The 22,480-nt window shown below is 50.6% G+C and overlaps 1 protein-coding gene across 1 annotated transcript in view; it reads left to right on the top strand.

The window, feature by feature from the left end:
* Window positions 1-22,480, top strand: part of UNC13C (unc-13 homolog C) — a 131,107-nt gene that overhangs the window by 95,586 nt on the left and 13,041 nt on the right. Inside the window, exons 19-29 of the mRNA XM_081170723.1 lie at window positions 6,337-6,463; window positions 8,150-8,246; window positions 9,075-9,218; window positions 10,837-10,914; window positions 12,493-12,570; window positions 13,361-13,390; window positions 16,615-16,703; window positions 18,785-18,934; window positions 19,531-19,654; window positions 21,316-21,372; window positions 21,857-21,937. Coding sequence (XP_081026849.1) covers window positions 6,337-6,463; window positions 8,150-8,246; window positions 9,075-9,218; window positions 10,837-10,914; window positions 12,493-12,570; window positions 13,361-13,390; window positions 16,615-16,703; window positions 18,785-18,934; window positions 19,531-19,654; window positions 21,316-21,372; window positions 21,857-21,937 — 1,055 coding nt within the window. The remainder of the gene's footprint in view (window positions 1-6,336; window positions 6,464-8,149; window positions 8,247-9,074; window positions 9,219-10,836; window positions 10,915-12,492; window positions 12,571-13,360; window positions 13,391-16,614; window positions 16,704-18,784; window positions 18,935-19,530; window positions 19,655-21,315; window positions 21,373-21,856; window positions 21,938-22,480) is intronic.

Genomic DNA, 22,480 nt, shown 5'->3' with positions numbered 1-22,480 from the left:
AGAGAAACGTGGACATCCATCGCAGGCGCAAAAGCGGCCTCCACTGTGCCACTGATTGTGGCCTGAATGAGCCCTGCTTTGAGGCCTTGCGGCTTTGGGCATCACTTCATTCTCTGTGCAGCCAGAGACAGTACCAGTGTCCGACAAACCGGCAGCCATTCCACTTTGCAATGCTCAGGGAAGAAGGAAGGAGCTTTTGCCGGCCGGCTGCTCTGCATGGGTTTTGGCCATGGGTGAACTCCTTCACGGGTGTCTGGGCGATGGTCGCCTGCCTCCTTCTGCGCTTCAGAGTTGCACCATGAAGAGTCAGCGCTGGCAGGGAACAGCTGATCTGCATCTGTGCCGTTTGTCTCTGCCTGTCGAGGCAGACAGGGAGTCATCATGATGATGAAGTGGGTCTTGTGTTCGTCTCACAGCCAAGCCTGTTGCTAGAAGCCTGAGAGATGCTGCGTCCCTTGAGGAACATGTGCAAAAACATCCTGCTGGCAGTCATCAGGGTGAGAGCCTGAAAAATAATACAGGAAAGTAGAGTTTCTTCCTCTGTGCAGCATTACCAAATGAAGAAGGACCAAGAAACACCCACTCGGCTGCCCTGAGATGGTTGTGGCAGTTTGTCTGGATGTGGCCTCTGAGATGGGTGCTTATCTCATCTGAGCCCAGGATGTGTCAGTGGATGGGAGCTAGTAAGTTCCACCCCAGTCTGCCGTTAGCCCTGGAGAATTCAGAGCAGCCCTCCCCGCATTACAGACCAGAACTGGGGGAAGGGAAGACATCCGAGAGGCGCCATTTAAATACAAAATCTCTGAAGGCAGGGGCGGGTTTTGGTATTGTGGCACCCTGAGCAAAGACAAAATTTGGCATCTCCTATATTTCCTATTTTCACAATAATTCCTTTTTATACTGTTGCTTTTTAATGGATCTTCTCAGTAAGTTCCTATGTAAATGTTGTTGTTGTTGTTTTCCACCCCCTTGGCTTGAAGCTCTGTGTGTGGGAACTACCCTAACTCTAGTGCTGCAATAGCAACCAGCAGAAAATATTTCATTTTAGATACTTCCCTTTAAATCCCATCAGAATTGGAACTATTTTATTTGCTAGTAATTGAAGCACATGCTTGATTATTATTTTATTTTTATTTATTTGTTTATATCCGACCTTTCCTCCAAACAGCTCAAGGTGACATACATGGCTTTTTCCCTCCCCATTAAGTGAGGATTTGAATCCTGGTCCCTCAGGTCCTCATCAACACTCTTCACCACTACACAACACTGGCTTAGTCAGGGCTCTCCAGAATGGAGATCTGTGGCATTTCCATTATATTTCTAAGTGGAAGCGGGTAGTCTTGTTTACACACATTTTCTGATATCCTTCCCAAAATGACAGATTGTTTTTTTTTTATTTTGGAACAAAAAAATGCCTCCTCTTTGAAGGAGGAAAACAGGCATAAATAAATAACGTTGGCACCGGAGAAGGGCAGAGGAAGTCTTGCCAGTCACCTTGAGAGTTTGGATGCAGATGGATTATGTCCTTGCGCTTTTCTTCCAGAAGACTTGAAGGCTTCTTTGGAACTTGGTTGTCATGGAGACCTTCCAAGCCATTTGATGGAGGGACAATCCATTTGGCACTTGCCATGTTGTTGCTGGAAGCAGGGGGGGGGAACACTCCTTGCTGGCCAATTTCACACCTAGTTAGGGGGCATCTTGCTGGGTGCCATCCATTCACAGTGAGGGGGTGTTGCAAATTATTCTGTAATGGGGTGGGGGCAGGGAGAGCTTTTTAAGCCAAAGGACCACATTCCCTCTTGGTCAACCTTCCAAAGGCCTCATACCAGTGGGGAACTGGGACAGAGAGACAAATGCAGGTTAGGCCAAACACAGACTAGGCAGAGCAATGAATGTGACTCAAAACTTTGTACCGTAGGCTACATCCTGTCCACACAAAAGTTCTGAGGTTTCTGTACACACACACACACACACACACACACACACACACTTCCAAGCAAGCAAGAGGCATGATCCTTGCTCACAGACACATTCCAGACCAGCAAAATTACCGCAGGAGGTGAGTTAGTGATGGGTGTGGCCTGGAGATAAGGGGTGTAGCCTAAGGAGAGCTTCGGGGGCAAAATACTCTCGAAGAGAAGATAGAAGAGAGCATTCATGGGGCGGGGGCCTGAGGTTCCCCCTTCCCTGAACTTGAATTGCTCATTTGTGCCCCTGCGTTGTTCATAAGGGGCAGTGGAAGGCGCTCAGGTCTCCTGCCCTGTTCAAGAGAAGCTTGAGGAGGATCCCAACTGTGTGGCAGCCCCAGCCGGGAGAACTACAACAGGCTCAAACTTGGGAAGCTCTTTCACCAGGGAGTCCCCAGTGGCTCTCTTGATCAGCAGGCTCCTCTCTCACGGGTGTGTCCTGCACAACCTCAAAATTGCCACTGCCTGCTTTTTCTTAGGCTGGATGGGGTTCAAAGCCTCTTTCGGGCAGGGGGTGGGTCAAGGCATACCTGGGAGGCTGCAGAACATTCGCTTCCAGTGCTGGGACCATTTAGAGAGTGGCTGCCGGCAGAACCTGCTCATAGAATTGTAGAGATGAAGGCACCTCTGGGGTCATCTAACCCCCTGAAATTCAGGAATCTTTTACCCAATGTGACTCTCATGCTCCACTGACTGAGCTGTCCCAGGTCTTCCTTGGGCCGCAGCCACCAAACAGCACTCAGGCCTCATCCTGTCCTGTGGCTGTTAAACCTAAGTGGTAAGAAGGGAACAGCTGGGAGGGAGAATGAAAGAGTCCTTTGAGCATAAACAAGGACCTCCTCCGCAAGTGAAGCCACTGCTGGAGCTGTGCCCACCTATCTTGGCCAGGGTGCTTTTGAACAAGGCTGGTATGTTTAATTGGCTGTAGTTGGCATCAATATTTTGTTCTGGCAGAGCAATGCAGTTTTGCATAATGTGAACGCTGCAGAGGAGATAGACTTACCCATGCGCCTGGCTCCAAAGGTTTTGCAGGATGTGCCTCCTGTGCCTTCTGTCAGGGTCTTGAGTTTGGCTCAGGAAAGGGGCCTTCCAACTGGCCCCCTGTCCCTGAGGCCATAAAAGAGACCAAGGCCAGCCCTGGAGGGTTGTTGTCGCCTGTTGTGAGTGCAAGAGCAGCTGAGGAGGCGGCAATAGTTGCCCTCAAGCAAGCATCCCATTATGGGCCACTGTGGGAGAACTGGAGGCTGTATGAGCTCCCCCCCCCCCGTCTGATCCAGCAAGGCTCTCCCCTTGCTCTTCCATTCATTTACTGCATTTAACTATATTAGCAGTGATGGAAGGTGGTTCAACTGTTGCAATACAATTAACATCAACACCCCCCCACCGATCTGGCTGGGTTGCCCCAGCCACTCTGGTCGGCTTCCAACACATATAAAAACATACAAAAATATCAAATATTAAAAACTTCCCGATACTTCCTGATAAATAAATATCCTGCAGTTTATTTTTATTGTCAGCTATGCAGTCGTTTACCTGGACAAAAATTGGACCGGCCATTCCTAGCTACGTACCTGGGTAGGAAAATGGATTTGGCTCGTAAATAAGTTTGCAGTGCAAGAACTTCACCCAGATCTTTCCCCAAGGAAAAATGTGGGTGGCTGTTGACTTGGAACTGTATGTGCCGTGTTTCTCCTGAAGCAATTGTTAACAAAGTTTGCCACTCTTAATTAGAACTTCAGCCTGCAGGTCTGCAAAGGACAAAATTGCTGGAGAAAAAAAGTCGATCCAAAAGGACAGAGCTGTTTTGGAAGTGAGAAATTGAACCGCCTGGACATCTGTCTTCATCAAGCAGAGCTTTTGGCATCTCACTACCTGAATTGAAAAAGCTTCTCTGGAAATGAGCAATAGGAGCATTGTACACACACACCAAATGAAATGCACCAACACATTAGCAACCACACCACAAACCTTATTTACATACGGATTGAATTAAGGGGCACAGATCCTTTATCATCATTTGCAAGGTGACACCTTTTGAAAGTGATCTGAGTTCTAGTGGGCCCCATCCAAAGAGCTGCGCAGCACCACCCTCCTGTTCCTTCTTTCCTGGAAGCAGCCTTAGAATAGAATCATAGAATCATAGAGTTGGAAGAGACCACAAGGGCCATCGAGTCCAACCCCCTGCCAAGCAGGAAACACCATCAGAGCACTCCTGACATATGGTTGTCAAGCCTCTGCTTAAAGACCTCCAAAGTAGGGGACTCCACCACACTCCTTGGCAGCAAATTCCACTGTCAAACAGCTCTTACTGTCAGGAAGTTCTTCCTAATGTTTAGGTAGAATCTTCTTTCTTGTAGTTTGGATCCATTGCTCCGTGTCCGCTTCTCTGGAGCAGCAGAAAACAACCTTTCTCCCTCCTCTATATGACATCCTTTTATATATTTGAACATGGCTATCATATCACCCCTTAACCTCCTCTTCTCCAGGCTAAACATGCCCAGCTCCCTTAGCCGTTCCTCATAAGGCATCGTTTCCAGGCCTTTGACCATTTTGGTTGCCCTCCTCTGGACACGTTCCAGTTTGTCAGTGTCCTTCTTGAATTGTGGTGCCCAGAACTGGACACAGTACTCCAGGCGAGTACTCCAGGTGAGCCTTGATGGAGGGGCTTAGAGGCAGGACCTGAGCACAGGAGGTGCTTGCATTGATGGGATCAATCTGAACAGAGCCTCTTCAGATGCACCAGCAAGCACATAGGCTGACTCAAAGGTCCCTCTTGCCACTGCCCCGCCCACTGGCCCAGGGAAAAACAAATCTTGCATGGCAAGTCTCTTATGAGCAGGCAAGTTGGGTCACTCAGAACTGAGTCGGCATTTACTTGCAGGGTATGGTTTGGTTTCTAGACCCTTCCCCAGAGTCCAAGGGGCTCAGGACCAAGAGCACAGGGCTTATCCACACTTCTACTCGTCCCATGCCTAGAAAGCTTGAGTCCAAACTATTTTCTGCTTGACGCATGCTTTCTTGGTACGGGTCCGAGGGGTTTTCCCCTTGTCCCATTGCTTTCCCCCGGAAAACCTACTCTTCAGCTCTAAACTGGAACCAACAGCAATCCATACAAACCCGAATTGCTGCTTGCTCCGATTGAATGCTAAAGAGCAGTTCTCCCTGGGGGAAAATCCCTGGGAGGAATAAGCCAACTGTCACAGATGCTTTAGTTGAGATTCCTGCATTGCAGGGGGTTGGACTAGACCCTCAGGGTATCTTCCAACTCTAGAGTTCTATGAGTCTTAATCCACAGCACAGTAAAGCAGGCCCATTGCAGCCAGCTCAGATCTTGCAGCTCTTATGAGAAAGATTCAGCCTGAGGCTTTGGTGAGTCTCCAGGGTGGACTCAGGGAGTCCATAAGAAGGCCTCTCTTGCTGACCTTGTGGCACACGCCAGACACTCACAGGTTTCTCTCCACTCTCCTGAGCTTAAGCAGGCTGCCCATCAGAGAGGGAGACCTCTTGACGGGTGTCTCGGCCCTCTGGCATTGACTTGGCTCACTTACTTGAGTCCTCTCTGGCTGTTGGGAATATAGGAAGCTGCCTTATCCCAAGTCAGGCAATTGGTTCTTCTAGCTCAGTATGGCCTACACTGGCTGGCAGCAGTGGCTCTCCAGACCCTCCCTCTCTCATCCTGGCCTATAGATGCCATTGAGGATTGAACCTGAGGAATTTTGCACACAAGGTATATCTGCCTTCAGCCCTTCTCGTGGGAGGCACAGCCCATCTCTGCAGTGGGTCTGCTTTTTTCCATGAGGTCCAGTGCTCTGTGACTCTCTTTCCTTAACTGCTCCAGTCCTGTGACTCACTTGTGGGTTTTGTACCACCTTACATCAGGGGTAGGCAACATAAGGCCCATGGGCCGGATGCGGCCCAATCACCTTCTCAATCCAGCCTACAGACGGCCCGGGAATCAGCGTGTTTTTACCTGAGTAGAATGTGTGCTTTTATTTAAAATGCATCTCTGGGTTATTTGTGGGGCCTGCCTGGTGTTTTTACATGAGTAGAATCTGTGATTTTATTTAAAATGCATCTCTGGTTTATTTGTGGGGCATAGGAATTTGTTCATATTTTTTGTCAAAATATAGTCCAGCCCACCACATGGTCTGAGGGACGGTGGACCGGCCCATGGCTGGAAAAGGTTGCTGACCCCTGCCTTAGATCAACGAGCACAAAGCAATTCTGAAACCTAAGCAGATCTCAGATGTTAAAAGGCCATTAGGATTTATTTTGCTGGGTCTAAAATGTGCACGGCGACTCTGTAATTTTATTTACAGCTGGAACTTTATTAAATATGTTATTTTTATTTTTCTGTGTTCCATTACAGAGCATGAAAAGCAACGGTTATGCAAGAGCACAGATTATATGAATTTGCACTTCAAAGTGAAATGGTTTTATAATGAATATGTGCGCGAACTCCCCTCGTTCAGAGATGCAGTGCCTGAATACTCTCTGTAAGTGGGGGGGGGGAATAGTTGGGGGGAGGAAGAACATTCTGGAGCTTTTATTCTGCTTGTTGGGCTCAGTTTTCTTTAAATATTCATCCGGCACATCCTTTAAACTGGAGTCCATTTGTGTTAAGGTGCACTTAGAACTTTAAAAGACTCTAAATGTCTTTCCCCTGACTTCTTTATTTCTCAGGGAACCTTTTGCAGAGAAAAGGCAATCAGTTTCTCAGGAAGGGGCTTTTCAGCAATTATACTTAAAACCTCTTGCAGGCATCAGAATATTAATGAGGGAGTGGGGAGACACAAGGCTGGAAGAAGCTCCAGACGGGCTCTGGGTGGCTCCTCCCAGGATGAAGGCAACACCTGCTGCTGCTGCTGCTGCTGCCGTCCTCCTGCCTGAAGGCTTCTGCCCACATCATGCAGACTGCATGGCACCCCCTTGGAGGAGTGTGGAGGCCGTGGCAATTCTGGAAATTCTTCAGCCTGGAGGAGAGAGCTATTGTTGGCTGCTAGCCGGGATGGCTATGCTCGCTTCTGGATACCAGTTGCTGGAAGGGAGGGAAAAGTGCTATTGTACTCAAATCCCCCTTACTGGTTTCCCTTGGCATCTGGTTGGTCACCCTGAGAACAGGTTGCTGGACTACATGGGCCATTGGCCTGATCCAGCAGGCCCGGGACTGGTTTTTCCTTTCCATTCATTCAGCATTCCCCCCCCACACACACACTCAGCTGCATGCCATATTTGTTGTGTTGCTTCTTGGAATTCCAGGTGTGGTGCACTGGTTTGACATCATCTGATAGGAAGTGCCTACAGAGGGTGGTGAATACAGCACAAGATATTATGTGCTATCCTGTGAATCCGCTGGATGAAATAGCGGAAGAACTATTTCCTCAGGAGTGTGAGGAAAATTCTCAGGGATGATTCACACCCTGGCGGGCACTTTCTTGACCTCCTGCCCTCAGGCAGAAGATCTAGAAGCATGATTAGTTGCACCAACAGGGTAAAGAACAGCTTCTATCCGTAGGCTGTTAGGCTGCTGAATGAAAAGATAACAACAGGGCAACTGACTTTTGAGTTTGGTGGGTGTGTCAGTAAATGAGGGGAATTAAGACTAAGAGAGCTGAGTGGGGGGTGCTCGTGTAATCTCACTGTATACAAGTTGTACAAGTGACAATAAAGTACAGTGGTACCTCGGGTTACATGTGCTTCAGGTTACAGATGCTTCAGGTTACAGACTCCGCTAACCCAGAAATAGTGCTTCAGGTTAAGAACTTTGCTTCAGGATGAGAACAGAAATCTACACTACACTACACATGATCTTAGCCAAAAGGCCGAGAAGCGATCGTGCTCCGGCGGTGCGGAATCCTGTTTGGGCAAGGACGGGTGGAGAGCTGAGGCTGGGAATCAAGGCAGGCCAAAAGACCCCACCCTCTCCAGTCTGACAGTTTAGTCATAATGCAGCCCTTTATCCCCCTAACCTTGGAATCCCCCAACTGTGGATGCCACAATACTGCAGTAAGGGGAGTTTCAGGGCTGCAGGGCTGAGGGTTGCCTTGAGCCACTCCCAAGGCGCCATATCCTTTGCATCAAGGCTGCTTCACTCTGTGCACGTTCAGGCACAAGGAGGATCCTGTGTTGACTGTCTGAAAAACAAGAATGTGGGTGAAGCAGCCGCCTTCCTCCCTCCCTAGGTGGTTTGAGCCTTTTGTCATGCAGTGGCTGGATGAGAACGAGGACGTCTCCATGGAGTTTCTTCACGGTGCGCTGGGAAGAGACAAGAAGGACGGGGTGAGCAGAGCTGTGAAGTGGGGGAGGCCCTGAGGCAGGGGGCACTTTGGGGGATGGGGCGGTGGTCCTGAGGCCCACTCACTCAATCCACAGCAGCCTAGAGCCAAGAGGTTTCTTGACATATAACATGTTGCCTGAGGTAAATAAATGCACCTGCCTACTCCCATCTGCACTTCCTGTTGCACAGCAAACATGGATTATTTCCTTGCCCTGTTCCTCTCTTATTCCCCCACCATGGAGAGATTTGAGAGTGGCTTGTTTTGCTAGGCGAAAACAAGAGGAGGAGGAATTTTTTATTGGACAAAAATGCCCCTTTCATTGATTTGCTGTGACAGCATTTGCAATCCTATCCAGAGAGCTATAATTAAGGCAGTAGCTGTAGCCAGGCATTATCCTGTAAAAAGGGCATCTTTCTGCAGAAGCAGCCGAGGGAATCATGGCCAGGAACTGCCCACCCCACCCCCACCGCCACGAGTGAGGAGAAAGATCTGTGTTTGCCGCCACAGAGCGTAGCAGCCTCAACGCAGCACTGAGTGCAAACCTTACACGACCCTATTGCTGCTTGATGACCTATTTAGATGGCAGATTTCCCAAAGCCCAGTTCTTTCAAATGTGGGCTGCTCAGTCTGTGCTGCACTCCTGGTGTGCTCAGCTGAGGAACCACGGCTGGTGCTGCTGTGGCTGTTTGGGTGTGTCTGGGGTTCACTTTCTGGGAGAAAAGTGGAAAAAATGAATAGGCGGAGAAGAAGAGCCTGCAGCCGGGAAGCCACACACCCAGCACAAGCGCCCTTTAACGGTGTGTCCTTGTGTGTTGTGGTGTCTGTGTAGTTCCAGCGAACATCGGACCATGCCCTTTTCTCCTGCTCGGTGGTGGACGTCTTCACGCAGCTCAACCAGAGTTTTGAGATCATAAAGAAGCTGGAGTGCCCAAATCCAGAAGCTCTCTCTCATCTCATGAGAAGGTTTTCTAAGGTAGATTTGCATCCTCTGCGCAGCTTGGGGTTTGTGAGGGAGGAGTCACGTTTTGTCCCTGTGGTGTTTTAATCTGTAGCCTTGTATATTAAGCCTCGCTGGCATTCTTCAGCATTTGCTTGTTGCCCTGTCAGACAGGAAATCTCCACTTTTCCAGCCCTCTGACGTCCTGAAATTCTCCCTTTAGATGTCATGTCTGTCCAGGATAAGAGCTGTGTGCGTTAGGTCAGCCACACCTTATCTAGGTAACTGGGCCCTCATCCATGGGACAGGAGAGGGCATGAGAGGCTTGCTGCAAGGTAGATGCCTTGGAGGGGCAAAGCTGCTTTAGTCTGGCGGAGTCTGCCCGGCCCAGTGTTGGCTCAACAAAGATGGAAATGCCATGCTTATGTTGTTTATTTTATTAAATTTATATACCACCCTTCATCCGAGCATCACAGGCCTTTTGACTATATACAAACAAAAAATACATGACATAATAACAAACAAAACAATACCACCACCCCAACACACAGTTTAAAAGGCCATCGATTTTTAATTAATTCCCTGTGGGAATAAAAATATTTTTGCCTGGCACTTAATGAAGGTCCCAGGCGAGACTCCCTGGGGAGTGCATTCCACAAGCGGGGAGCTACCACAGAAGAGGCCTGTTCACGCGTTGCCCCCCTCCAGACCTCTCAGGGTGGAGGCAGACAAAGAAGGGCCGCAGGTGGTGAGCCCTCAATGTTCCCATCCCCTATAGTTCCATCTGATTGTATTCTGCTCCAAATTTGATTTTAAGCTGTATATTAATTGATTGTTTGAGTTATGTTTTTAATGCATCTTATTTTGATGTTAACTGCCCTGAGCCCGGTCCTGGCCGGCGAGGTATAAATAAAATTTATTATGATTATTATTAGATGAGTATTGCAGGGTCTTGGTCAGTTCATATGGGAAGAGACGGTCCTTGTGTTATTGCTGTTCTTATGGTTATGCACTCCTGGTTGTTAAGCAACCAGGGGGTCCTAGGCCCCGGGGGTGTTCCGAGGCGGGGTCGGGGGGCAGTACGCCCCGGGTGCTATTCTGGGGGGAGGACAAAATGCTGACCCCCGATTGGCATCACCTCCCAGGGCATGCGCCACTCACCGTGCACCCTGGGACATGTGCCACGCCCCCTGGGACAAGCGCCACTCCGAGTACCAGAGAAGGTTGCTCCACCTCTGCTAGGCCCCTTTCCTCAATTTCCCCCTGTTTCAGGAGTTAAGAGCAGATTTCTGGTGGGGTGGGGTGCAACAAAGCCATGGCCTAAGTTTCTGTGAATTGTGGTGGGGCGCACAGACAAAAATAGCAGATAGCTGCAGGAAATAATTAAAGCCTGGAGAAGTGAGAAACTGGGAGAAAACGACATTGCCAGAGAGTCTTCCATCCCTAGGAACATACTCACTTATTGATGCTCCTTTGGGACAAAGGCACCAGCCCCACTCTGGACCAAGTGCCAGGGAGCTTAATTCCTTGGCCAGGGGGTCTGGAATGAGGTTCGGCTCTTCTGCTCCAAGGACTGAACCCCCCCGCCCCGTGGAGTTGCCACAGTAATGTGACACTGACTGCTGTTCCTTTGTGTGTGTGCTTTTCCCCCCAGACGATCCATAAAGTGCTTGTTCAGTACGCTGTAATTATTACAAATGATTTCAGCTCTTATTGCGATAAAGAAAATTTGGTGAGTGAAATTTAATTTCTTCTTAACGTGCTGTCCTACGATCCCGGCAGGTTGGGGTGAAACAGGTTCTGTGTGGAGGGCGGCGCGCGATCTCTTAGGGGAGAGGCTGGCCAGGTGGAGGGCAGCTGGCTTCCTGTCCTTGGGGAGGCTGGGTCAGCGGCTCCTTCCAGGGACCAGATGAGAGAGAGCCATGACTCATTAGCTTTTCCTAATTAGCAGGCCCATGCAGCAGCTCTGGGGAAGGGGCGCTCTGGGAGAGGCAATTGAGCCTTTCCCCAATTGTCTTCATGAAGCTGCCTTTAACCACAGATTGGGTGGGGAGGGGGGTAATATAGATGCCACACTTTTATAGATGCTGCCTCCCTCCACCCCCACCCCCATCTCCAAGTAGCAGCTTCAGGGAAACGATTCGGATGAATGAGAGAAAAGGGTTAAGCACCCTCTTCATTGATCTCCTGAGCTGCTTTAGGCCAGGGCAGGTTCTCTGTCCCTTGAGCTCAGGACTGTTGAGCCAGCCAGTGTCACTTAATGGACAGTGTTCTAGGCTGAGACTGTGGAGGCCCAGGCTGCAGTCCGCACTGTCAGCCATGAAGGGACTTTGGAGCAGTCACTTTCATCCTGCCCCACCTCGTAGCGTTGTTGTGATGGCTAAAAGGACAGCCCCATGTACACCACCCTGAACTTTTTGGAACGGTATAGAGAAGTGGTAAATCAATAAAAGGATAGTAGTAGTAGCAGCAGTAGTAAATTTCTATAGTGCCCTTCATCCATAGCTCTCAGGGCACTTCACTGTAAAAAAATACAATATAAAATTATTATTACAGTCATACCCCTTGTTACGTTCGGTTCAGGTTACGTCTTTTCAAGTTGCGTTCCGCGGCGACCCGGAAGTACTGGAAAGGGTTACTTCCAGGTTTTGCCTCTCGCGCATGCGCAAACACTCAAAATGACGGCATGCGCAGAAGCGGCGAATCGCGACCCGCGCATGTGCAGACGCGGGTTGCGTTCTGCTCATGTTGCGAACAGGGCTCCAGAACGGATCCCATTCACAACCAGAGGTACCACTGTATTATTATTATTATTATTATTATTATTATTATTATTATTATTATTATTATTATTTGCAGTATTATTAGCATTATTGGCATTTACATTCCACCTTTTCCTCCAAGGAGCTCAAGGTGTGTACATAGCTCTCCCCTTCCTCATTGAAGCCACACAACAATTCTGTGAGGCAGGTTCAGCTGAGAGGCATTGGGTGGCCCAAAGTCACCCAGAGAGTTTCATGGCTGAGTGGGGATTCAGATCCTGGTCTCCCAACACGCCAACCACTACACCAAATGACCACAAAATACATAAACATAAAAACAAACCCCAAAATAAACAGGGGAGGGGGCCTCTCTTTCTTCAGCACCTTGGGCTGGGGGTAGAGGTAGGGTCACCCCTCAAGCCCCAAGATGCCGTTCCAAAACCCTCCTCCTCCATTAGGGCTGCCTGGCCAGACTTGGCACTGTTTTGGGGCCGGATCACAGCTCCTGGTAGAGTTAAATAAATCCATGTCGTGTCTTTCCTTCATAGCCCTGTATCTTGATGAACAACATCCAGCAACTGCGAGTTCTGCTCGAGAAGATGTTTGAAGCCATGGGGGGCAAAGAGGTGAGTTGTCGTGGCTTGTGTGCTTTGACCCTTGAGCTCTGCCAAGAGAAACAAAATATGAAGGAGGTTTAGGGTGCTTCAGGCATCCGTAGGCCCGTCTGGGGTGCCTGCATCTCGTTCCGGTCCTGCTTTTGATTGACAGGTGTCTGCAGAGCCACCAACTGTGTTCCCTGACTGCCTCCCTAGCCTAGGAGCTTAGAAAGGCCGCTCTGGCCCTGCCATCCCAGGAGTGGAAATTATGTGGACAGGAGAGTCCCTCCAGATTCGGCAGTCTTCCTGCTATGGGAGCACATTTGTTCCCTGCGTTTTGTTGAGATTTCCCCTTTTTGCAGTCAAAATGGGTTAAGCCAGGGAACAAAGAATATGTCCTGTGCTTTTTAAAAAAAAAAAAAAAAAGGAGACAGCCCGCACAAAGTCTGCGTTGGACTTGCTGGTTTTTCCATCTGCCATTGGCTCATCCTCTCTTTTGGGGGGACGGGGCTTGAGACATTGGAGCGGGGAGAGAAAGCCACGTCCTTGGATAGGCCATTATCTGTGGTGTGCGACTGGCACTGCCCACTGTGTGTTCCCTTCTGGTCTCCTGCCTCCTCCTGGCACCTCTTCCTCCTTATGGCTCCTGCTAGGCCATCTTGTGACTCCATTTGGTGATGTGTCCGTTTCCAGCTGGGCTGGTGATTTGCTTTCTGTGGGCAGGTGGGGAGTGGAAGGGGAGTCAAGGGTGCCCACTGCTTGTCTGTAATCTGTCGTCCTGTCTTTGTCCAATACCTTTAACTTGCCATTCCATGAGCAGAAGCAAGAAGGAGAGCGGTTCTCTTTTGAGGTTTGTGATAGTAAGCGCACCTTCTCTTATTCCTCCTCCTCCTTCTCCTCTTCCTCCTCCTCCTCCTTCTTCTCCTCTTCCTCCTCCTCCTTCTCCTCCTCCTTGGGCGGCTCAGAGCCCTTGCACTACTGAGGTGCTATGTGTCTGTGCTTCATCGACAAATCCTAAGTCACCAGAAAGATTGGAGTCCAGATCTTTCAGTGGACAAACGGATGGCTTCTTTTTTAGAATGCAAAGGCCATGAAGACTTGCTGGAGGGGGGGACGACTGTTTGCTTAAAAACAAACAAACAAACAAACAAACAAACAGGCAATGCGGCTGTAAACCAAAGCACTGGGGTTTAAGCTGATTTAATTCATTTGAAAGCAACTGGATAAATGAACAGACTTGGACGTCACGCCTGAGCGGGAGCGGAAGAAGAGGGCATCAGACAGCTTCACTGCAGGGGCTGTTTGGGATATCACAAATTAAAGTCCCAGTTGAGAAAGGAAGGAGGGAAGGAAGGATGTGGCCAAGAGGCACATTTTTTCTAATGCTGGGAGGGAGGAGGGCAAGGCACGCTTGTGCACATGGCCACGACTGGACCTCCTGAGTGAATTGAAAACTTCCAAGCCACCAACAATGGCCACAATCAAGCACACATTCACCTGCTTTTAGCCCTGCAGATTTAGAGAATCCACATTTTGCTCTACGCTAATTTGCAGCCTACATTTCTACATCAAGCTCTTGCTTAGCTTCGCCTCCTCTCTTCCTCCTTATGGCAAGGAGAAGAAGAAGAAGAAGAAGAAGAAGAAGAAGAAGAAGAAGAAGAAGAAGAAGAAGAAGAAGAAGAAGAAGAAGAAGAAGAAGACGACGAGGAGGAAGAAGACGAAGAAGAAGAGGAAGAAGACGAAGAAGAAGAGGAAGAAGACGAAGAAGAAGAGTGCTCATGTTTTCCCCATTTTACCCCTCAGCAACTGAGGCTGGAGAAAGCCTCCTTCCATCTCAGCAGAAGCTCCCAAGGGCTGCCCCATTCAGTTCCATGGGGGGAAAGCTGAGCGGAGCTTTCTTCTTCTGTGAAAGGAAAGGGTCAGGCTCAGTGTGTGGGAGCTCTGTTTTGTACTGTTTTCTTACTAAAGGGCATGCAGACTGGGCAAGCAGCAGGCCCAGCACCCGCCCAAGGATCCGTGGCAGAGGCACAATGCAAATGCCTCTGCCTCCTCCCCCCACCCCAGGCCAGCCCTCCATGAAATCAACAGCCGGCCTCTTCTCCGAGCATGCGCAAAACGGAAGCTCCCCTTCCTTGCTTGTCTTTCGTGAGGCTTAAGCAAGTGCTAGAAGGGGGCCTCTGTGGCTTCCACGGCGCGGCCCGTGGATCTGCACTCAACTGCTTTAGTTTGCTGTTTTCTGTGTTTGAATTACCTGCCTGTCCTTGGGTGACGTAGGCTATATGGGCATTTTCAGAAAAGCAATTAATGGTGCATCACGATTAGCAATGCCTGTGGATGATCAGGTCTCAGCGCAGAGAGTTGATTACCCAGCAAGAGTAGCATGTGCTCCAAAGTCTGTGTACGGGATGCGTCTGAAGCTTTTCTCCTGTGCCCAGTCAGTCCACTGGCTGGTCCGTCCCATCGGCTGCCGCCTGCGCTGCTGACCAGCAATGGCTCCCCAGGGGGAAGCTCCCTCTCCCACCTGCAGGCTTCCAAGTCCGGCTGAAGGGCCTCCCCAGGTCACCATCCCTGCCTTGGAAGCCACTTCCACCAAATGCTCTCCGAGGCCTCCCTGCTGCTAATGGAGAGTCTTCCCTGTGCCCCACCTGCCATGTCAGCTTCTGAAGGGCTTTCCCTGGGAGCAATGGTCTTCTGTAGGCCACGCAACCCCATGTGTTAGGCAAGCCCCACCAGTATTGTCGGGCTCCCTGGGATCATGCAAGGTGACCATGCAGATGCTCTCCATGCAGATGGACAGCCAAGCCTAGTGTGGTGTGGGGGCCATTGGGGCTGGCATCCAGAGAAGCTGCAGTAGTGTGACCCCCCTTCGTAGCACTGGTCCCCTTTCCCATGTATCCTATCTCCAAAGGGGGCTTTGGAGACAGGGAGTTGGAACTCCCATCATAGCGATGTTTTTAGCAAAATAGGATCTGAGTGCTGCTTTAGTGAAGTGGGAGTCTGTGAACCCCAAGGGCCAAGAGGGCTGGGCCTCTCCCTTGCCTAAAAGGGACTCTGGGGGTAGGTGGGATTTGCACTGCCAGTGGGGCAACGAAAATGCCTGTGCATGGACCCCTTTCTCCCTCTCCCATTCCACGACGCAAAGCCCGTCTACCACCATTCTCCCTGGCCACGGGGCTGGCGTGGTTGTCTTCCATCTGCGTTTGCATTCCAGACGGCGTGCCAAGGCTGTGCCCCTTGGGCCTCCTCCAGAAGCAGCCTGTGCTGGCAGTCCAGGTTCTTGTTGGTCCACCCTGATGCCCTCAAAGGGCTAACAGTGAACAGCTCCCCCTCCTGTGAAGCCCCCTTTCCCCCTCCAGAAACAGCATGCTCCACACAAAAATAATAATAGCCACACCCGTAGAGTCTGCCACGCTCTTCTCCTCATTGCTGGATGCTCTGCTTCTCTCTACACTAATGCAAAACAGCGTGGAATCCCCTCCCGATCTAAAAAAAGGGCCTCTAAGCAAGTTCAGTCCCAGGGCAGGGCAGGTGCCTGCCCTAGAAGGCTGCGTAAGAAATGGGGAGCTGCAGCCATGCTTTAGTGGGAGGGAAAAGGCAGCCAGCCAGGCAGGGCGTGGCATGGGGAGGCCATCTTTGCCTCTGGTGACACCTTTGTGTTTGGCTTGACGGGCACCTCTATGGATCCCCCTCAGCCAATGAGCGCAGCTCCTCCTGCCCCTCCTCGCCCTTTGTGCTTCTTCTGCCAGGCATTTCCAGAGGCAGCCTGAGCAGGTGGCTGAGGAAGGGGAAGCACACGGCAGCTCACCCCCCCCCCCGGAGGCAGGCCATGCCCCCTCCAGTCCAATGAGGTGGGTATAGACGGACTTTAAGAGTGGGCCATGCCCTATGTCAATTCAAGTCCTGTTTGGGGTCCCACCTTCCATCCCCACACAGCCTCGAAGGGTTTCCACGCTTGTTTTCCATTAATGCCATCTAAGCGATGGATGCCTTCTCCTCCTCCCACTAATTCCGATGCAGAGAAGAAGCGGGTGAAGCCAAGCAGGGGGAACTAACCTCACCGTTGCCTTTTTCCAGCTGGACCCGGAGGCCAGCGAGGCCTTGAAAGAGCTGCAGGCCAAGCTCAGTGGAGTCCTGGATGAGCTCAGCGTGACCTACGGCGCCAGGTAATGGGCCTGCTTCGTTGCCGCTCCCAGACACACACTTGTGGGGCTGCATTACATACCCTACAGCATTGGGGGGGAGCCACTTTTCAGTCCCTGCCTTGCCACCAGCTCTTGGGAAGTCCCTGTGCCCCTTAGAAAGCTGCCTTACCAGGGATTTTCCTAAAGGCAGGGGTCAAATGCATTAAAGGAAATAATATATGAGATGTTCTAGGGTGCAAAGGGCTTTTTTGTCATGTGGTTGGCCTGGGAAGGGGAAGAGGGAGTGGAATGGCGCATGGCCAGGTTTTCCAAAAGGGCTTTCAGAATGGGGTGGGAGGTTGGGTGTGGATCCGCTGTGGAACCTCAACCCCCCACGGTCGGCCCACCCACCCATGAGGCAAGGTGTGGCAACCACTTCAGGTGGCAGGATCCTCCAGGGTAGCAGATCCTGATGTAGATCTTTATCTCCCTCCCCCCACGCCCCCATTCCAGATGTAGATCTTCACTTGCCCCTTCTGGGTGGGTGGGGCGTCAATTTTTGTTTAACTCAAGTGCCAAAATGTCCCCCACCCAGGATCACACCTGGTCTCAAGTGCCCTCTCTGCATCAGACAGTGCCCCACCCTTGGGTCGGCCTCTGCCCTTCACCCCACAGCCAGAGATCCAGAGTGCCAGAGACTTCTACTAGGAGAAGGGGAAATGGCCCTTGTTGGGGGGTGGGAATGGTACATCCAAAATACCACGCAAAGGGTTAATGTTTTAGCATAGAATGTTGTGATCAGGGGTGCCAACGTGGACCCCAGATTATGGGTGCCCAGTGGCGCCCAATGGTTTCTACTGGAAGTCACGTCAGAGACTTTGCAGGCCCTCAAACACTGCCTCAGAGGTCATGGTATGGGCACCCCCTATATTTGGCGCCAGTCCTTGCGATGTCATATAGTTTTTATCAGTTAGTTCAGTCATCAACTGCTGTGTGGATTTTAACTTGTTAGAGCAGCAAGTGTGTTGTGCTTTGCTGCTGCCTCAGTCTGTAAATATTAATCAGCCTCAGATACAAATTCATGTATGTTTCAGTAACAGAAGTAGTGTCATACCTCATGTTATGTTTGCTTCAGGCTGCGCGTTTTCAGTTTGCGTCCCGTGTTGACCCGGAAGTACCAGAAAGGGTTACTTCCGGGTTTCACCACTTGCGCATGCGCAAACGCGCAAAATGACATCACGCGCATGCGCAGAAGTGGCGAATCGCCACCTGCGCGTGCACAGACACGCAGACGCGGGTTGTGTTCCTTTCAGGTTGCGAACAGGGCTCCAGAACGGATCCCGTTCACAACCAAAGGTAACACTGTATTGCCTACCTCGCTTGTACATTCACTATGACAAGAGCCGGTACAGCAAATAAAAGTCATATGCTATTTTTAAACTTTAATGTGTTGTGTAGATTTGCCGGGGGGGGGGAGAACTATATAAGAGGGTCAAATGACCCAGGGCAACGTCCACACAACTCTTTAAAGTATAATTACCACACAAGGAAGGGAGCTGTGGTCTACCAGAGGGAAGGCAGCAACATAGAGAACCTCTGGGGAAGGGTCTGCTTTGCCGTGTTTGGCCAGTTCTGGCACCTCCATCCTCATGTCAGGAGTTCAGCCTACACTTGAGTAGGACCCTGGCAGAGACACATGCCCAACTAACATCTTCCCTCCCTCCTGGTCGATCGTTCGGGAGCTTCAAAAGCTTTCTTCAGCCCAAACATCACAGCGACCGATGCCAACCGACATCGGCACACTTAGGGATCCGCAGAGTTTGCGCACCTTGCATGACAGACCTCAGCAACTCAGCATTTTGGCTAATCTACTTTATTTACATATAAACACACACGGAACACTGCAACATGACTCCCTCTCTAGCATCAGACAGCAAAGAGAAAAAGAACAAAGGACAATAGTCCTACTTCACGGAACACAGTAACACGAACATCCTGTCTCCGTCACTTCCCACTCTGTGGAGTCAAAACATACACCATCATGTGATAGACAAAAACCCCATGACTGCAACCACGGAGCAGGAATTCTAACACCCCATCCCCTCCTTTCTGGTCCCTTCCAGCTTCCAGCCTGTCATTGAGGAGTGTGTGCGGCAGATGAGCTTGGAGCTGAACCAGATGAAAGGAGACGGGACTGCGGCTGCCAACAAGAACAACAACACTGTGGATGCAGAGATTGTGCTGCGGCCCCTGATGGACTTCCTGGACAAAACGTAAGCAGGGCAGGTGCTGTGGGCTTTACTGCTGTGTCCAGACAGATGGTCTGGTCTGTGGCAAACAGCATTGGGCTCTGCAATGCACCAATACCCGGACCCTGGTGCCCTCTCTCAGCTCTCAAAGCAGCTCACATTCATTCATGTCTCAAGAACCTCCACAATGGTCCCACAAGGACCTATCCCCTATTCTCCCCCTAGAAGAGATCCTCTTTTCAGCTCGGCTCCTTTGGGCGCTGCATTGTTCTGTGCCATGCTTTGTGTGCCAGGCACCCCATTGTGCAGCCAGCAGCCAGGCCCATAATTGCAACAGGCGCTGAACCCATGAAAACGGCCCCTCAATTCCCCCCGCCCCCTGCCATCTGTTCCTGTTGCTTCGTGGTTTTGCTTCTTCATGCAATCACTACCTGCCAGCGGTGCTGTGATTTACGTGGGCTTCTCCCTGGTGGGAGGGAAGGCTGGGGAAGCATTTAGAGTCTGGGCTTTTATCAGCAGTGTGCATTTTTCTTTGTATTCTAGTTGCATGGTTACATAGTTTTTGCTTTGTAAACTGCCTATATAGATGAAGATTTTGAGAGCGTTGGATTGTTTTGCAGCTTAAGCCTATCGGCAAAAATCTGCGAGAAGACCGTTCTGAAGCGTGTTTTGAAAGAGCTCTGGAAACTGGTCCTGAACCGGATAGAAAAACAGATTGTACTCCCACCACTGACAGACCAAACTGTGAGTCTCCCGTAAGCCTTGCAGAGAACCAGCACTTGGTCCGGGCTCCATTTTGTCATATAAACAAATACAGCTCTTTGGAAATGCACATTTTAAGCTACTTTGCTTGTTTGCTTGTTGGCGGGAAGATGCTCAAAATGAAAGTCGTAAGGGGGTAGGGAACCACCCTCTAATGAGGGCACTGAAATCCTACAAGCCCACATTCGTAAGCTGCTGTTATGCTGTTTGGAATTATAAGGGAGGAGCAATGGCAATCGTTTCATCAGCACAATGGCATATGAGCTTGCTAGACAGAACAATGCCCCTCCCCCTCCCATCTTCCGCCTCCCCATGCTGTTCTGGGAGTTCTCCTGGCACACACCCCACAGCCAATTTGGGGGGATGTGTAGGGAGGGAAAAGCCTGTTGCACTAGTGGAAGTCCTTGCTTCTGCTGGCAGGACTCAATAGCTGAATCTGTCCCTAGGTCCCTGAAAAGAGGGCAGGATGGATGGATTTGGCCCTCTCAAGAGACACATGGACTTCCCTTTCCCTCAGACGAAGCCGGCATGAAAACGGCCTTCAGAGAGAGAGGGCCGTTTGTGAGTTAAGCAGCCAGCAGCAGCAAACCAAGAGAGCTCTTGGCTTTGGAAAAGACAGCATGTCAGTGTGGAGTCTGCTTAGTGGGATGGAGTTCAATGGCTACGGGGTCCTGTCAGGGTCACCCGCTGTGGAGGTCGCCCAAGTGTTCAGTTGGGGGGGACGGTCTGCAGCTTCCTCCACAGCATGCAGTTGGCAGTGAGGACTGCGAGTCGGGAGTCTGTCTGCCACTTTCCTCGTCCAATTAGTGAAGGTGGACTCCATCCTTTCACTGTTGACAGCTAATTGCTCCTTTGCCATGGCAACCACTTGACACACTTTAGAGGGCAACATGAGGGTGCTTGGAGGCCTCTGGTCCTTGAAACGGGGTCTCGACCCTCTCACTTTCATTTGCCTGGTAGCCATGGCTCATGGGAAGGACTTCCTTCTGCTCCCTTGAGCAAAGGGCAATTTTGAGACTGAGAGAGGAGGTTCACTCACTGCTTGGTGCCCGCAGCTTCCTCTGGCTGCCCAAACCAGCCACAGAGCCACAGGCAACTGCAGCAGGGATGGCATTAAATCCAAAGTCCTTTTGCCTGCAGTGATGGGTCTTTTGATGATTGTGCTGAAGACTTCTTCCTTCCTTCTTCCCCAATGAATCTCAACACGCTCCTGAAAGCAGGCAGCCCCCAGAGATCGTCATCTTCCTCAGCTTGGCCACAGAAATCTTCCATTGCCTGGCTGGGCCTCCCCAGGTTGGGACCACAGATTCTTGCAGACTCAGTTCCTCTTTGCTTCCCTTCCACTTCCAGCCCAGGCTAGAGAAGGCAGGCCGCCCTTGCTCCTCTGCCTTTGAAAAGTCTAGAGCGGAACACACCTTGGCAGCTCCACTTGCCCACTGGGAGCACTTGGTAGTCTAGGGCATCAACCTAGGAAAGGTCTCCCCTGCCCCTCACAGCCCCAGCCAGAGTGGCACCCAGGCCACGTGCCCTGAGTGAGAGGAGCCCCCTTGGCTGGCCCTCAGGGCAGCCCCACCATGGCAGTCTCACTTTCCCACCTGCTGCTGCTGCTGCTGCTGCTTCTATATTATTTATTCTCTCCACAGGGCCCTCCGATGATCCTCAGCGCAGCCAAAGACTTTGGCCAGTTGTCTAAACTAAAGGTAAGGGAAGTCTATGCAGCTTGAAGGAAAAGAGACACAACACCCTCTCCATGGCTGAGGCTTGTTCACATCACCTCCTCGCAGGCACTGGAGTATCCCTTTCCTGCCTTGGCAACTGTGCTGCTCTCAGGGCACAGTCATTCCCCACCCCCAGTAATCGGAGGACATTGTTGGCCCCTCCCCATGGAATGCAAAGGCTGGGGGCCAAGGATCCATCTATTCCAGCCAGACCTTATCACCTCTTCCTCCTCCTCCATGAAAGTGCCTAATCCCCTCTTCAAAGCCATCTTAGCAAACAGTCAGCTCTTCTCCGTAGCAGAGAAGCCCTAGCCAGAGACAAGGAACTTCCCTTTGTGTACCTCGTTGACTCCACAATGAGCAGCTGCAAAAGTGTCAGCCACCTTGTTTTACACAGGCGGAAAGGTATTTGACCATCTTTGGAAAGAGCAAACAGCAGTTACTCCATCTTTGTATTTTTTTTTAGGACCACGTCATCCGAGAAGAAACCAAAAGCCTGACACTGAGGCAGTGCGCAATAATGGATGTGGTGCTGGCAACAATTAAGGTATGACTTAATCAGTTGGACACTGGCATAAGAAAAGGGACACAAGCGTGTCCTGTGGAGTTGCTGGGCTGGAGTCTTCTTTCTGCACATGGGACAGGTGACCTTAGGCACAACAAAGAAAGTGGTTGTAGTTCAAGGATGGAGAGCCTAACCCTTATCTCCAATCAGTTCAGCCCCACGGATGGCTGGGAGACACCTCTTGCCTAAGTAGCAAACCCAGAGAGCCAGTTTTTCTGTTAATTTTAGAAATTTCCACACCGAAACGGTAACATCTAGATTAACAACAAGAAATTTGTGAAAAATAAAAACAAATGCATATTTGAATTCCTTAAAGTGGCAGCTAGAGGAGTGTAAAATCAAGTAGGTCAGTTTAAAAGCACAGTAACTGCAGCAGGAGGTTGGAAACTGAAAGCAGGGGTGGCGAGGGGAGTCTTTGCTGTCCTCCAAACTCAGGCAAGAGGCTATCCACTCAAAGCTCTTTCAGGAAATGCACTGCACAGCTCAGGTGCAGCCACAAAGCGAGTCACCCTCAAGTCCTGAAAT

This window comes from Podarcis bocagei (assembly GCF_964188305.1).
Source record: "Podarcis bocagei genome assembly, chromosome: 14".
Lineage (NCBI taxonomy): Eukaryota > Metazoa > Chordata > Lepidosauria > Squamata > Lacertidae > Podarcis > Podarcis bocagei.
This window is presented reverse-complemented; position numbering and strand designations above follow the sequence as displayed.